General features: G+C 30.1%; 1 protein-coding gene across 1 annotated transcript; it reads left to right on the top strand.

Moving 5' to 3' along the window:
• Positions 1-15,122: 15,122 nt before the first annotated feature.
• LOC114320807 (protein LURP-one-related 8) lies at positions 15,123-16,723 on the top strand. Its single transcript, XM_028267871.2, has 2 exons — positions 15,123-15,550; positions 16,187-16,723. Exons 1-2 carry the CDS (start codon positions 15,272-15,274, stop codon positions 16,550-16,552), a joined length of 645 nt encoding a protein of 214 aa, XP_028123672.2. The 5' UTR covers positions 15,123-15,271; the 3' UTR covers positions 16,553-16,723.
• The last annotated feature ends 1,589 nt before the right edge of the window (positions 16,724-18,312 follow it).

Below are 18,312 nucleotides of genomic sequence, written 5' to 3'. Positions count from 1 at the left end.
TGGTGGTGCTGCCAAGAGGCATTCTGGCTACATGGAAGAAAAAGTTTTTGAGATGGCAAGTTAAGGACATTCCGCTATATGACTTCTACTCTGTAAAAGCGGATAATCGAGCACAACAGCTTGAGGTGAGGTTTGGTGGTGACTGTTCTATGTGTGTGTGAGAGAGAACATAGAAGAAAGCGTTTGTGTGAAACAGAGAAGTGGGGCACGCAGTAATAAAAAAAATTATTATTTGTCAGCAAATATTAATCAATAATGCCTAATCTTTTGTAGTCAAAAGTATAATTTCGCTACTAATTTTTTTTGCCGTCGACAAAAATTGAACATAAAATGACTAAATTTTTTTAGTCACCAAAAGTTTACACCTTCTGTGAAATACTTTCTTTGGACAAATTCTCCACTCAAGTTTTGATGCATTTATCTTCCATATGCCCAAGGACTTTATATTTTGAGCACTTGGATGGAGTCCACAAGTATTCAACCCTAATCTCAACACTCTGATCTTCACATTTGATTAGAAAATCAGTAGGAAGAGAAGAATCCAATCCTATTTCCACACATATTTTAGCAAATGAAATTCTAGCACTACCAATCTTATTAAGCCCATCATCATCCCAACATTCTAAAGGAAGGTTAAACAACTTAATCCAAATCAGAATTCTATCAAGCCTCTCCTTAGATAATTTCATCATATTGTGCCACTTTTTCAGTACAAGAAAGTGCCCCCAAAAAACCAGGGTCCATCCTTAACAACATTAGTACTACTTTCCACACAATCAAATAAGAAAAATATAAAACCGGTGGTAGTAGACAGTACCTCCCTCAATCCCTTGTTCTTCCAAAGATTAAAAGCATAGTTCCTCACATGGTTAAAAATAACTAACTACATCCATGTAACTGAGGCATATAGATAAATTGCAAATGGTTGGAAATAGGATTATACCACATGTAACTAATCCATCATGCTTCGATCAGAATTCCTTGTGAAGAAAGAGAAGAAGAATAAACTTCTAGTATCTTTGATTAGAGAAAAAAACAAACAAAAATCTTAAAAGTTATAGTACATTCATCAGTTGACATATATACTTAATGTGGGAATTGAAAATATCCTACGACATCTAGGTTGTACAATACATTCATCAATTGCACCACATGCACACATGAATGGATTTATTGAATAATAATCTAGTTAACAAACACTTGGACTAAGTTTCCAACGTAAAAAAGAAAAAGACTAAAAAAAATCTAATAATAAGCAAAAAATGATACCCCAACTGCGTAGGTCGCATTACCTTAATAAACAGACTGAAGTTTGAGTCTCTCTACCTTACCTAACAAAAACATAACAAAGGAAAAGAAAATACAATCAAAATATTTTATAAAAATAAAAAAGAAAAAAAAAGAAAAAAATGAAGCAAGAAAAGAATAGAGACAGAGGACAGTATATCATGCAACACTAAACTCAATCTGCTATCCAGCTTAATTTCTGCAAGGTTTAGTTTGGAAAACAAAGAGCATGCAGGTCGTGCCTCCACCAAGGAAACATAGCCACTAAATAGCACTTTTTTATCTATCCTAATAGATGCATTTATCAAAAAATTAAATAAAATTGAATTTCATTAAGGCGGTGTCATCTTACTAAGTGAACAACCTCAACCTCATCATAGGGCACAATCAATGCTAGAAACTATCAAGTTGTGCTAGATACAGCTTAATTTATGCATTCAATTTTACCTTTCATTTTGGAATGGCTTCCCAAAAATAAAAGTAGAGGTGGAGATTATAAAATGCTAGTGGATGAAGTCAAAGCAACCCAACATAGTATGAAAACCCACATGCACTTTCTTAGGGTTTATTTTTCCAGTCTAATGGTTGAGAATTAACTTGCATATGGTATGCAAGTTTCAAGCCTTGCACACTACAACAGCTCCCTAAAATTTATTATACTTATGTTAATATTTAAGAGATAATATGAGTCGTAATATTTTGTCATTAATGAAGTGCTACCTAATAATATTTTCTAGAAGAAGACCTTGTTTTCCTTCTTCCAAGTATGCATGACAATGACACTTTAAAAAAAAAAAAAATTTGTATATATGGATGATAAAGACCAGCAGGTTTTATTGACAAAGAGTGTATGACTGAAATTAATTTCTTAATTCATATAACACTCGTGAAGAAAGAGTAGGGACTCACTTTGAATAGTCTACAACTACATGGACCATAGTTAGTTTGCCTATAATTTCGTAAGACACTTTTACCATTATTGTTTGATCAAACAAAATGTTGTACCATTTTCTTGTCTAATTTTCATATTAGTAAGAGATAAAGATAATGGAACCATCACTACAACAAAAACATACTTTAGTGGCACTACACTAGTGGCATATTTTTAGAAAATGCCACAAAAAATGATATTTAGTGGCACATTTTTGAAAAATGCCACAAAACGACAAACATAAAAGGCTCTAGTGACATTTTAATGAACAAGTGTCACAAAACTACAACAAAAACATACTTTAGTGGCACTACACTAGTGGCATATTTTTAGAAAATGCCACAAAATGATATTTAGTGGCGCGTTTTTGAAAAATGCCACAAAACGACAAACATAAAAGGCTCTAGTGACATTTCAATGAACAAGTGTCACAACACTACAACAAAAACATATTTTAGTGACACCATACTAGTGATATGTTCTTAAAAAATGTCACAAAAAGAATATTTGGTGGCATTTTTTAGAAAAATGTCATAGAGCCACAAACATACAAGGCTCTAGTGGCATTTCAATTAAAAAAAGTGTCACTTCGCTACAACAAAAATGTCACTACAAAAACTTTTTATGAATATTTGCAATGGCATTTTTTAAAAAATGTCAGGACACTAGGTAGGTGCAAATTACTTTTTATGGCACTTAGGTGAAAAGTGTCATAAACAAATATTTTATAGCATTTTGAGAAATGCCACTAAGTCAAAAACTTTCTAAGCTTATAATGACATTTTTGAAAAAACAAAAAATGCCAATATATTTTTTAAAATTTTAAAATGCAGTAAATGATTAAAAATAAATGAATTAAACTCAATATACACTACAGGAAAAAGCATATTCGGCGACTAAATTTCCTGACCAAAAAAATTTGGTTGCTGAAAGTATAGCTTTCAGCGACCAAAACAGCATTAGTTGCCAAAAGTAAAGCTTTTTGGCGACTAAACAATTTTAGTAGCCAAAAGTCTACAATTGGTGACTAAAACTAAGTTTGGTCGCTGATTATATGGGTTTTAGTGACTAAAAAATTTTGGGCAAATTACATGTATCCCCCTCGAGGTTTGGCTAAATTATTCCCCCTTGAGGTTTGAGAAATTACAAATTCCCCCTCTGAATGCTATATTTGCATAACAAATTAGGGGGTAATTTGTTATGAAATTTAAACCTCAGGGGGCAAATTGTTATGAAAATACAAACCTTAGGAGGCGGGATGTAATTTTCGAAACCTCAGGGGAGTATCTATAATTTAGCCAAACCTCAAGGGAGGTATATGTAATTTGCCCAAAAATATTTTTTGTAGCCCAAAGTAAAGCTTTTTGGCGACTAAAAAAATTAAGTAGCCAAAAGTCTACAATTGGCGACTAAAAATAAGTTTGGTCGCTGATTATATGGGTTTTACCGACTAAAAAAATTTTAGTAGCCAAAAGTAAAGCTTTTTGGTGCCAAAAAAAATTTTAGTAGCCAAAAGTCTACAATTGGCGACTAAAAAATAAGTTTAGTCGCCAAAAGTGGTCATTTTTAGCACGGGAGAACTAAAATCCTAAGGCGGGAATAAAATTTTTTTGTGACCAAAATTTTGGTAGCTGAAAGTGCATCTTCGGCGACCAAATCCGATTTTGGTCGACAAAAGTTAAGTTTTTTAGCAACTAAAAAACAATTAGTAGCCAAAAGTATAGAATTGGCGACTAAAAAATATTTTTAGTCGCCAAAAGTGGTCTTTTTTTATTTTGGTAGAAATAGTTTATTTTACATAAATCATGTTCAATAAAATAATTATGTTTATACATATACTTTTATATTAATATGGATGTATGTACTATATAAATAATATATGTTGCATATATAATCATGTGGTGCTATAGAGGTGTAGTGGGAAGAGTGTGGTGTATAAGGTTTATGGTGCGGAAGGTTGGCAGTTCGAGTCTCCGCAAGAGCGGATCAAATTGTTCTACAACGAATTATTGTCATGAATGGCACTTGATAGTGTCACGAATAGTGCCTACCATGACATTAAAGTGTCACTGAAAGGTTTTATAGTCTTGATGGTGTAATGACACTTACAAGTGTCACTAACTCTTTTTTTAATGGCGCTTGATAGTGCCACAAATAATATCTACCATGACATTAAAATGTCATTGAAAGTTTTCAGCCATGATGGTGCAGTGGCACTTGCAAGTATCTACCATGGCACTCGTATCTACCGTGGCACCGATAGAAGTGGCACTTGTTCAAAATGCCACAAGTCCAAAAAATGTCATTAGAAGAATAGTTTTGTGGCACTTTCAAATGTCACTAAACTAAGAAAATGTTGTAGTGCATGTGTATTTATTAATAGTGATCTACTATTTTTGTATCTAATGTTAAGAAGTTGGATTTATTTTTAAATTTTTAACCCAATACCCAAATTTCTAATGTTAAGTAGTTTTATGTGCATTTGATCAATTATTTATTTATTATTATTATTATGTTGTGTTATTTTTCGATATATGGATGATACTTCCAATGCCTAGACCAATATATTTAAAAATAAAAAATAAAGAGGCACTCACTAGTAAGCCACATACACAAAATTATTACTAAAAAATCTTTTTTTATATATAAATTTAAAAATGATGTTACATCCTACCACCATCAGACTTTCATCAAACGGTCATTGGAGACTCGTCGAAATATTCAACATCACTGGCAAATCGCCAGAGTATTCTAAACGTCACTAGAAATCAAAGCGAGAAACTATAACAATCAAACGGCCTTCGTCTAAAATAAAAAAAAAAAGTCATAAAGCTCGTTATTTCACTCATAAAAGATGATGGATAAGTAATCGTCCCTTACTATATTCCTTCCGGAGTGGTGGAATGTCCAGAATATTCGCTGGATGTCAAGAATATCATCAGAGACTTATCGAAATGTCCACAATATTGTCGGGAAAAAAACACTAAATGGAGAAATTATAATAAAAAAATAGCAAAATGTGCTAAATATTGATAAACTAAAAGAAACAAAAAAAAAAAACATAATAACAAAAAAACAGTAACAATGGGGAAAAAAAACATATATTATTTTTTAATTTTTGCAGGTTTTAAGCAAATAATCTCCAATATTGATCAAACTGAAAGCAAGCTTTGAAACTTTGAAACTGTAAAATGTTACAGTTTCAAAGCATGATTCTATTAAGTATTTATCTTTATTAATCAAATTGGAAAACATGATATGAAATTGTAAAATTTTATAGTTTTAAAGAATGTTATGAAACTGTAAAATTTTGTAATTTTAAAACATAATTCATTTCAGCATCAAAAATTTAAAACTGTAAAAATTTATAATTTTCATCGCCTATACTAAAACTCGAAAACAATTTGTTCAGAACTTCAAAATTTTCTCTATTAAAACAGAAAAATAGAAGTATATAGTAGAGAAAATGTAGAAAAATTAAAAGATCAAATGAAAGAAACAGATATAGAGAGAAAATTGTACTCTGACAACTATTTTTTATTTAGATTAGTCAGATTTCATGTAGATCTACTCATATTTGATATAAATGTAAGTAAATCTACATCAAATTTGAGTAAATCTATTCATTTTCTTTACCGAAAACTCGTCTCATTCACCGTTGGTGAGGGTGAAGTAAGGAGTCGGTGGTCGCCGACGAACCCCAATCAATGGTGGTTGTCGGTCGCCGGTGACTATATATTAAAAAGAGAAAGAGAAAAAACAATGTGTGGTCGCCAAAAATTACGAAAAGAAAAAAGCAGAGAAGAACGAATGTACATAGAAAAACGAAGAAAAAAAATATGTAACGGACTTTTAAGAGTATCCAAAAAGTTATGAGATTAAATAGATTTCTCCTATTTCAAATATAATTTCCAGGTAATTTGCCCAAAAGATAAAAATCGTTTGTTCTTCCAAGTTATGATATATGGCGTTGTATGATAACACCAAGGATCCTCTAGAGTGAAATTTCCCTAAAATTTCCTAGAGTGTTATATTGTGTGGTTGAGATTTACTGGCAAGTCACATCAGAAAAATTGATGTGACTTGCCAATAAATCTCAACCATATACTGTAACACTTTAGAAAACTTTAGGGAAAAATCAGTCTAGAGGATCTTTGCTCGTATGATAAATACTCAAAATTATGGGCAAAACTGCTAAGGAATAACTAGACCTTTGTAATGTAGCCCGAAGTACCACCAGAGTTAGCCTTAGCCCAGTGGGTTGTGACCTCTAATGATTTTAGTGGAAGTGGGAAAACTGACCAGATTGGGCTTATGTTTTAAACGAGTCAAGTATGGTAAGGCTTCAGAAAAAGCCCAGTCCAATCGATGAGTTTTATTTTATTTTTACCATATTACCATTTGACAGTTTTTTTTCTTTGTTCCTTTTTCATTTTTTACCCTTCTTTTTTTTTTTTAGTAAAAAATAAAACACCAAATATTTTAGTAAAAAACGTTGTTATTCTTCCAAAATTTTTATACAAAATTATTCATCATAATGATATATTAAAATTAACAAGCATCTTAATGATTTTTTTGTTTTGTTTTGTTTTGAATCGATACACTCACAAGTATGTCACGTCATTCTATATGTATTTTATTCTTATTTATATATCAGGAAAAATGCTTAAAACTCCTAAAATTTCACTCCTAAATTTACCTCAAATGTTATGGATTGGAGCATATTAATTGTTGATTTATTTAACAATCAACCAATTAAGATCTAACCATCTGACACATCAATGAAAATAAATTTAAGTGTAATATTTTAAGAGATTTTAGCAATATTCAATATATCATTACTCTATTTTAGTTAAGCAACAATACTAGATACACAAAAGTCAAACAGAGAAATATTTTAAGAAAAGTCCTTGTGGCTCCAATTTATTTTACATGTAGATTATACAATATATATAATTTAAATCTGGACGATACAATTATTTTGTGAGTATTTTTCTATGTACAGCGTGTAATTTTTATTTTGTGAGTATTTTTCAATGTACCATTGCGTGTAATTTTTATTTTATTTATTTTTTGGGATTGTTTAGAAAGTGAAGCATTTGGCACAAACCCCCCAACCTATAGCTAGAGAGGTGCCCAATCAATAAAGTCATGGGTTAGCGTCTTGAATTTGAGGTTGGCATATAGGGTGGGTTGGGTTGGGTTGGTACTCTAATTCTAACCCTAGAAGAGCCGACACTGTTTTTACCTAACCCTAATGCCGATTGGACGATCTCCAACACCCTGTTTGGATCCAATAATTTGGTAAGAAATGATAAATAAATAAAAAAATAATAAAATAGTATTCTTTTTTTTTATATGTGATTCCTAAATTATATGAGAAATGAAACTCTCTTATTTTGTAAGTTTTATTTATCACCAAAAGTGGTAATATTTGGTAAAAATAACTTCATTGATTGTATAATTTTCATAATACTATATTATCTATTAAAGTACAAAGAAATTAAAAAGAAATTTTTTTCATATCGCTATATCACATATTTTGTTTTTAGTCATTCAAATATGATAGTCAAAAACGACTACTATTTCTAATTTTTTCTCTCACCTAAATAGAGGTCATAGTCATTTATTTTATTTTATTTTATTTTTTTCACGATCCAAATAAAGTGTAAATATTTCTTACAAATTACGGCAAAAAAAATTATTTAAAACGATCCCTGCAAATGAGCTGCGGTAGGAAGGGAAGCACTTATTAGCCGTCTCTACAAAGCAACCAATTATTGCTTTGATTGTTTTAAACTTTAGCTTCTAACTTTGAGAGGGATCAAATAATTTTTGCACTTACATATTTTATTTATTATTTCTTATGACACGTTCAAAATTATTAGATCATGTATCATTGTCAAATTAAATTGATTTGATTTATAAGTATGCGGTTAAGTAATAACATTATTAATATAGTGGTATTAAATTGAAGATGTAATATAAATTATATTCATTTGTACACTAATATAATAATATTAATTGATTGAAATTAAATCTTTGAAATTACACAAAAAAAATCTATTTGTTTTCACTAGCATTAGCAATCCAATTAAATTGCTGATCTCATCCTATTTTTCACAACAAAACATGATTTACATTCATGAAGTTCACAAATTACTAATTCAATCCTCATTTCCAAACTTACATTCAAACATCATCTTAACTTGCGTTTAGATCATAAATTTAAATAATTTATAATTCAAATACAATAATTTCTACATAAATTTCTTAAATATTTTAACAATGTGATGATATATATTGATTCATGACTTCTGATTCACTATTACAGCCCATTGTATTAAATAATTAAAACTCACCTATAGCCAAACAAAGATCAATCACCACTGCAAATCTTTTTCCAACACCAACAAATGTCCACGTGTTCGACATGTAATTTTTTAATATTTCTTTATTATTTCTAAATTTGGAAATGAATAATATCTCTGAAGAGACTAATGACGCCTACCCAAGTGTCCAGGCGTGATTCATGTTTAATGTGTTGTTAAGACAAAACTAATGTCTTTAGTATAAAATTTATTGAGATAATTAGGTGTCTTGATTTGATTAGTGATTGACTAAATATGGGAATATTTTTGGGGGACACATTTTTTCTTCCAAAAGGCACTACCATTTCCAACGGTTGTAGGCGTTTTACTTATATAAATATAAAGTATATATTTTATTTTGTCTGTCAACTGTTTTATATTTCTACTCCAACCATGCTCTTTATTTTAGTTATTCATTCAAATACTATTAACTTAATAAAATGTCACGTCAACAACAAAGATGGAAAGAAATAATCTTAATGATTAAATACATTTTGTCTACCCTTGAAGGCTAGCTACATGTGGCTAGTAAATGTGAGATGAGCCAAAATGCATAATCATATGCCTAGTGTATTAGAATTAAAAAAAGTAAGTCACATTAGGCATTTTGACTAACAAGCATTATATGTATAGTGGGTTGGAGATGCTCGCATCATCATAGCTAAGCTTAGCAAGAATAATGTTAAGAATATTAAATTTTCTATTAAATAAATTATCAAATATCTTACATGGTGTGGAGCCTATAATTTTGTAGAACTCACATCTATGTAAAATATTTAATTATTTGATAGAAAATTTAGAACCTATAACATTCCCTATTAGAATTTGAAGAATATTAAACGCATGGTTGTTACTATTAAAGTCTAGTAGCCAATGTGAGGTTGGGGTGTGTTGAATTTTTATCTCAGTGCATTTTATTGACCAACACCGACACTGTCATGGTTCGTTGTTAGATGATTATAACATTAACGTTAATTAATTAAGCTAAACAAATAGTGGCAAAAGATCATAGATGGTCCTGATTTCGTCACTAAAATTTTATTTCTAAAACCTTAAAAATTACGCAAAGACGCTATAAAATATTGTCAAATATTATTTTAATCTCTAAATTTAAAAAACGTACAAATTTACATTCTAAACTATCAAAATATATCATATACACCCTTTTGTCCTTCAATTATGGAGGAATCGTGAGATTGAAGGCCACATACTAATTATTTTATGAAAGTTAGAACTGAGTTTTGAGGTCCTAAAGCTGTCTCTCTGGTGTTTTTTTTTCTTTTCTTTCTTTTTCTCTCTTTAAAGTGTTAAATAAGCTTTTATCTCTTTCAAAATTCTGTCTGTCAAACAGCAAGCACAAAGCATTTCTCAAAAGCAACCAAAGTGAGGAGACGTTCTCTGTGGAACACACTTTTGTTTCTTGACCAAGAAAATATAAAAGGGTTAACCATGGTTGGCTTCAAATGTCTTCTCCATTCCCCATTTCAGTGGCTTGAAGTATGTATTTTCCTTTTCTATTCTAGTAATACAATTGAGTTTTGAGGTTTTTTTTTTTTTTTTTTGAACTGAAACTTGTAAGAACCAAAATGAATTTCTACAAAATACATGCAAAGCAACTCACAAACCACATGATTCAATCATTTTATGAATGGGAATTTTTGTCTTTAAAATTTGTCACCTGTCCTCTATTTCAATACATTTTAATCATACAATCGTATTTGGTGAATATCAAGTTTCAAAATTTTCATAGCATGTATACTTAAAAAATGTATTAAGAACTTAAAAAGAGAAATTTTCAAGAAAAAAAAATCTTTAACCTACCTAAATTTGCTCAATTTTCTTCTACATAGAGAGTCGAGTTGGTGACATTATCTATGGATAGGTTTAGAATTTTTACAACAGGCTAAGCTCATGATGTTAGCCGACCCGGGAAAAAAAAAAAAAAGAAACAAAGGAAAAAAAAAAAACCTCACAATCTTAATCATTCCACACATAATTGGGATCAATTGGTTTATCAAATTGATTTTAATAATATTAAGAATACAAAGTTTTCTACCAAAACATGAGTATTTAGCCTTCGTTTGGCTAACTTAGTTGGGTTAAAAAAACACAAGACAAAATAAACTAAATAAATCAATAAAATAAAATATCACAGTCAAATCATAATCATAATCATTTTCTTTTTTTTTTTCTTACGAAAGTCAAAAAAATCAAACCAAACAAACTTTTTAGTCCTAACCTAAAAAAGTTTCAACTCAAAAAAACCAACAAAAAAATCTATTGCCAAACCGCCACTTAGGCCCCGTTTGGGAACAGGCTAATTTAGTAACTTTTTAGCTATTTGGCTAAAATATGAGTTAAAAAAAACTAGTATGTTTGGGATGACTTTTTGAATTTTTACGAAAAGATGTGCAAAAAGTAGAGAGAAAAGAGAATCTTTGACTTTTTAGTATGAGTTGTTGGCTTTTTGGCTTAATTTAGTAACTTTTTGACTTTTTAGCTAAAATAGAAGGTTCCCAAACGAGGCCTTAATAGAAAATTTAGAATTTTTAACATTTTTATATTCTTTATTCCAGAGAGAGAGAGAGAGTGAGAGACGTGTTTGAAATTCAATCCAAAGTACAAAGAAAACTTAATTGGGGCACTCCTTACAGCCAAGTATATACCTTTCAAATTAAATTTCTTCTTACAGGATTCAATTACAAAATATGTATTGTCATGAGTCATAGGACACGTGGCATCACATGTGTAGGGGGTTTGATCTAAATTGAAATCAATGACATGCTAGTCTTAGCACATTTTGAAAAGTAGCCTCTAACTTGTACTAGTTTTTTAAGAAAATGTAATAAATTTTGAAAGTAACATGCAATCTCTCTGTCAATCTACCTACGTCTACATGAAGAGAGAAAAGTAAGGCCAAGTTTGGGAAGACTAAATAAGTGCACTTTTTGTCTTTTTAGACTAAAAAGTTGAGGTTGAAAATATGAATGTTTGGGTTAACTTTTTGACTTTTTATGGAAAAATGTGTAATAAAAAATTGTAAAAATTGATTTGTAGGAGAAAATTAGAATTGGGAGTTGTGCAGCCGTAATTGTTGACTTTTGGTGAATAGTGATAACTTTTTAACTTTTTGAGTAACTTTTTGGCTTTTTGACTTTTTGGGGTGTTCCCAAACTTGGCCTAAATTTATATTAGTAAATTAACATGAAATCTAGTTTTACATTTAAAAAATAAATAAAGAAAAAAATGTGAGATAAATATGTAATACATTCCATATGTCACAACCCGCTCCCTGTATTTAAGGGTTAAGTATTGTGATGGTCAGTAAATGAAGTTACCTCCGGTCAATTCTTAAACAAATTAATAAATGCGAACGGAAATAACATTTAAGTGAGAGTACCAAAATAATCACCAGAACTTCTATTTTTATTATAAAATTTATTGACTAAAAAGGCCGATATTTATATATAAAAATATCATAAAAATGTTGTGCGTGTCTATTTCGCAGTCCCGCATCTAAGACTTTCCAAAAGCTATTTCTGAATTGCATTGTTTCCTGAAAATTGGTAAACAGCTAGAAGCACATGACAGAGTGAGAAATATTATACCAAGAGTATAATAGACACAAAGTAACCATAGATAGTTATGTAACTAAAATATTTACGATCATTTAGTCTGAACAAATAATCATTTAAGTAGCAAAACTGAGATTATGTAAATAAATAACCATAATCACGGTACATAACAGAACGGATGCATGGACTCAAAAGGTGACTCGTATAGAGGTAGTTCTCACAACAGTGTAAGACTTAGCTCCGTATAACACTTTGCTCCACGCTAGAAATCAGAGGACCAATGGTTATTTAAGTCCCCCAAAATATGAGACTTCCGTCGTAGTACTTATAAAATAATTACTCAAAATACATTTTAATAAACAGTTATATTCATGAGTTTTCCTTATTATATAAAATAAGGTTCATAAAATAAATAACATAGTTAAAATACCACTTACGTAAAATAAATTATGATAAGTCAAAATATATGTAAAATATATTATAATAACTCAAAATATAATATAACTCACCTTAATATTGATCCTTACTATTTCCTTCTTATTTTTGCAACCATTCCACAGCTGTTCCTTCATTCTCCTTTTCCTTTCTATTACCTTTTCTTCTTTCCATATACACTTAACAGCATTATATATATATATATATATATACAGAGCCTAGGTGCACTAATGATCTAAAGAGTCTAGTGAGGTGGCAGCCCCTCATTCGTCCAAAATACAAAAAAAGAAAAAAAAAAAAAAAAAAAACAGTTTTTTTTTTAACCAATGAGAAGCCACCATTCATGACCCCCAGTGACCCCTACTGGGGGTCTGAGGCATTTTTCTGATCTAAATTGGCTGATTCATCCTCTTTGATCCTAGACTGCCCATATGGCTAAGGTTTAGTGGTCCAGCAAATACACACCTAGACTCTTACTTAGATTTGTTATTATTATATTTATTTATTTATTTATTTATTATTATTATTATTATTATTATTATTATTATTATTATTACCACGGTTATATTTATTTATTTTTTAATAATATATTATCAAATATAATCATAATACTAATATAAAATTTAAGGGATAAGTTAAATTTTCAAATTAATGCACCATACATATCATCCGGTCACATGAAAATAATTTGTGAACGTAGAACATCCCATACATGCCATCCCACCGCAAGAAAACAAATTGTGAATGTCAAATCTGTTGTAGTGTGTGAATTATAAGAAAATGAATTGATTCTTTTTTTTATTTATTTATTAGATAATTGAATTAGATATACTAAAAATTAGAGTGCAAAATATGAAGCTCAATGTACTCCTAAAGAGGACAAGAAAGATGATTGAGCAAGCCATCAAAACAAAGCATTCAATTTAAGGTTTAGAGAAGCAATGTGGAGATGTAAGCTGATTACATGTCGAGGTAACAGTAAAAAAAAATAAAAAAAATAAGTTGTTGAGTGAAAACTTGGTTTATATAAAATCACTGTAACAAATAACATTTTTTATCATTAAATTTTTAATCGCTAAAAGTCATATAGTTCAAAATTTTTACTGATTAGTCATTGAATAATTGTTAGGAAAGATAACTAGCGACTAAAAAAAGTTTAGTCGCCGAAAGTCCTCAATTGACGACTAATTTTTTAGTCGTCAAAAGCTTTCAAATAAATTTAATATCGCATTTTCAGATACTAAAATTTTTTGTCTTTAGTCGCCAAATTTTTTTTTTTTTGTTAATCTTTTTTTTTTTTTTTTAGTTACTAAGTTTTAGTCGTCTAAAATCTATTTTTTGTTTAGCTACTAAAGTTTTTGTCACCTAAAATATGATTTTTTTTGTTTTGGTTACTAAATATTTAGTCGCTAAAAATGTTTTTTTGGTTTTTTTTTTACTATTAAAATTTTAGTCGCCAAATTTTTTTTTTTTTTTAAGCTACTAAAGTGCTAGTCGCCAAAAGTGTGAATTGTTGTAGTGACCATTCCAGATAGTTGTGATACCATATCAAATTTATTAGAGGCAATTTTAGACTATGAATTGAATTTAAGTGAAATGATCTCTAGATTGTATAAATTGAACTTGCATAGATTTTTAAGACAAGTAATGTGATTCAACTATGTAACAGAAAAATTGCAAACCAAATGGTTGGCTGTGCGGTTAAAAATTTGAAGATAAGATCCAAATTATTTTCCTAACAATAAAAATATTATTTTAAGTGTGTTTTATTTTAACAATAAGTTTAAGTACACAGAGGACTAAATTCCTTAGAGCATCTCTAAGGAGATAGTTAAACAAGATTTGTTAGGCATTTTAGTCAATGTAAGTCTAATTTTGAGCTCTAATGGGCTAGCTATTGGACTAGCTATTTTACTATCTTATTTTTTTGGTGGCTACAATTGAAAAGCCCTAGAGGCTCTCCAAATAATTATATATGTATATATTTTAGATTTTTGTATATTTATGTCTTGGATTTGGGATTTTATATTTTATATATATATATATATGTGTGTGTGTGTGTGTGTGTTTGTGTCTAGCAATTTTATATGTTTTTTCAATTCTGTTTGATAAATTACGGAATAATTTATTTTATATTTTGTACTTTTTTTCTCCTCATTCTACATGTTTTGTATGTTTGTATGGGCAAATTTATTATTTTTGCAAATTTATATTAGTAAAATATCAACAATTAGTATTTTTTTATTTTAAAAATTAATTAAGTTAGTTTAAATGATTAGCTAAAATAAAGAGTGTGGTCAGAGAACACAATAACTAAAGTAATTAGATAAAATAAAAAGTGTACTTTTTTTGTACTTTAGCTAGTGAAAAGTTGAGAGTGTGGTTAGAGTTGCTCTTATAAAATATTTGTATTTCATTCTGTATTTCTAATATTATTATTATTATTATTATAAAAATCATCAAAATGTCTCTAGAAGATGAGGCATGTCTCTACTTAGGTAAGATTGTCGTGTTTTAGAATTTATATGATACACTACATTACCAAAATTCTTAGCCACACGTCATACAGGTCTCTTTGTCAAATTGTCACCCTCTTTCACTACAAATATCCTTTCCCTAAAACCATTTGTAGAGAAAGATTGTAGAGAGAGAGAGAGGGAGAGAGAGAGAAGATGATTCTATTCTTGAAATCAAATGCAAAAACAGTCGATGAAAACCACCACCACCACCACCACCATGAAGAACATGAAGAAGATTACCACGATGACGGCGCGTGGACATCACTGACAGTGTGGAGAAAATCACTAGTATTCAGTTGCAATGGGTTTACAGTGATAGACTCTAATGGTGGACTGGTGTTTAGGGTTGACAATTACTCCACTGGACGCCCTGATGAACTCATTCTCATGGACGCCGATGGCACCCCTCTCCTCTCCCTCTGTCGTCGCAAGGTACCTTCATTAGTTGTCTAATCTCACAATCTCTTCTTCTTTAGGTTAACAAAAATGCTATATATGCAGAAAAAAAATAATTAAATCTATACAGTAGATTTCAAATTTTTATCAAGCAACTGAGTACTTTTCTGAGTATATAGCATTTCTGTTACGCTAATTGTTTCTTTATACTAACAACAGCAATAATAAACAATGGCAATCAAACTAACAACAATTCTAAATGTGAAATCTACTTGCTTGATTCATTTTGAATTCAGCCCTCAAGTTCAAATCTAGACCCGATATATTTTAAATTCTGAGCAATTTTTTGGGTCCTAGAAAAATTTCTAAAATATGAAATTTCGATACTAACTTCATTCTGAATTTGACACAAGTTTAAACCTACTCAACAAATTTCATTTTGTATAATTTTTTTGGCTACATAGAGGGCACAGTGATCTTCATGAAGAAAAAAAAATCACAAAAATTGTGCACAGAAAAATCAATGTATGGCCCGGATTTAAGACCACACCCAGAATAAATTTGAGTAGTACATTAATTTTCCTGTATACTTTTTTTGTACATGTAGCATAACTTATATAATATTGTTTTGAACTTTAACATAATTTTAATGTAATTATCTTTGATTAACAGAACCTGAGACTCGTAGATAACTGGCTTGTCTTTGAAGGCGAAGTTGGTGGCTATTCACAAAAGAAGCCAATCTGCTGTGTCAGGAAACGCATTAATATCTTACAATCTAATTTCAATGTGATTGCTCAAGTGCATTGTGGGCCATCCAATAAGAAGTGTGCGTACGTGATTGAAGGATCATATGCACATAGATCATGCCGGGTGTTAGATGAGTCGAGGAGGGTGGTAGCAGAGATCAAGAGGAAGGAAGCGATGAACGGTGGAGTTTCTTTTGGGTTAGAGGTTTTTCTTTTGATCGTACGGCCAGGATTTAATCCTAGCTTTGCAATGGCTATTGTTTTGTTACTGGATCAAATGTTTTCTTAATTTTATGGGATGGGTGGGGGGTTTCGTTTTTTCATTTCTTATTTCTGAAGGTGTATACCATTCATGTGTCTATTGCTGAGATGTATCGAGGTAAAACAAGTTTGTCAAGGAAAAGTTGAACCCAAATGTGAATTCCACCTTGAAATAAAGAGATCTTAAAAATAAAATAAATATTAATGGGTAAGCCTAAAGCGACTGGCATAATAATTACAGTGAGTAAACGTAAATATAAATAAATACAAATATATATTTTTTATTTTATTTTTAAATGATTGTATCACATTTTTTTCAATCGTATGATTAACAAATTATTAATAAAAAAGATCTATTGTTATGTGAATTAAATTTCAAGAAAAAAAAAAAAAAAACTTAACTTATATGTAAATTAAAACTTTAAGAGAAAATAGTGTAATTATATAAAAAATATAAGACTAATTGTTATTTTTCAAACTTTAAGGTGAGTGTAGTTTACCCAATTTTAGCTATTATAACTTAAAACTTTATGTCATGTTTGGATATTGAATTAATGGTAAGAAAGGAAAAGAAAAATAAAAAAAACATGAAAAGAAAATTAAGAGAAATAAGTTAAAACTATCCCGAGCTAGTTTAGTTCAAACTATTGCAAAACTCCCCATTCCTACGTTACCACCTTCGATGTATGACAAAACAAAAACAAAAAAGGTTACATAAGTATTTGTCAAATTTTTTTTTTTTTTTTTTTTTGGTTACCCGTAAAAAATGGTTTTATATATTATTATTAATTTCACTTTCCTTTACAGAATAAAATCCAAACATAACCTAAAGTTGTGCTCTTCCATCTGAGCCACATCCCTACCAGTTGTACAATGTGGTTATGCCCCAAAGATGAATATAATTATATAACTTTATATAATTTTTTAAGAACAAGAAAAACATTTATATTAAAAAAATAATAACATACAGAACAAGATCTCAAAGGGCCATACAAACCATACAACAAAAGAAGAAAAAACAGCAACAAATTTGCCAAAAAAAATCAATCCAGTGAAAACCACTGATCTTCTCAAAGATGTGATCTCAAAAACAAGATCTGAATCAAACCAAGATCTGCTTGAAAGCGCTCTGTCCCCATTAACATCATCCCCGTTACTGCCGCCGTACTTCAAACACCGCCAAAAGCTATAGTTGAGAAAGAGATACACCCACAATGGTACCAGAGAAGGTTTGAGAGAAGAGGGAACCATTGTGAGTGTAAAAATCCAAAAATCTATGCCAAAAACGGGAGGTGAAACTCTCTTCAGACATAAAAAAATTCCATATCTACACTCTAAAATTACAGATTAATACTCTAATGGCATGTTTGATTGGAAGGATTGGAGTATGGGATTGGGATTATTAATCCGCGGGCCCAATTATCCTATGTTTGTTTTGACATTTTGTTTTAGGATTATCAATCCAATGGATAATTAATCCAACAAATTTGTAAGATTATTAGTAATGAGGTAGGGGTGGGATTGTGAATACTACACTAATTTGATTGGATTATTAATACCTCACTATTAGTATTGTGGAATCAAACATGGCCTAAGAGCGTAGATCTACACGTTAAAAGTGTAAAAAGAGTCGCTGGAACATCGCCAGAGATCTTTTGGTGCCTTGAAGATATACTTATATGAGTTGAACACATGAAGTGTAATAAACATGTGCTATACGTTATTTTGGTGCTTTTTAAAAGCTAAGTCAGCCTGAATTTAAACAGAACTATCGACTAACCAATTTGC

The sequence above is a fragment of the Camellia sinensis genome, chromosome 11 (assembly GCF_055761805.1).
Source record: "Camellia sinensis isolate YWXY chromosome 11, ASM5576180v1, whole genome shotgun sequence".
Classification (NCBI taxonomy): Eukaryota; Viridiplantae; Streptophyta; class Magnoliopsida; order Ericales; family Theaceae; genus Camellia; species Camellia sinensis.
The sequence above is the reverse complement of the archived record's forward strand: the minus strand, read 5'-3'. Positions and strand labels throughout refer to the sequence as shown.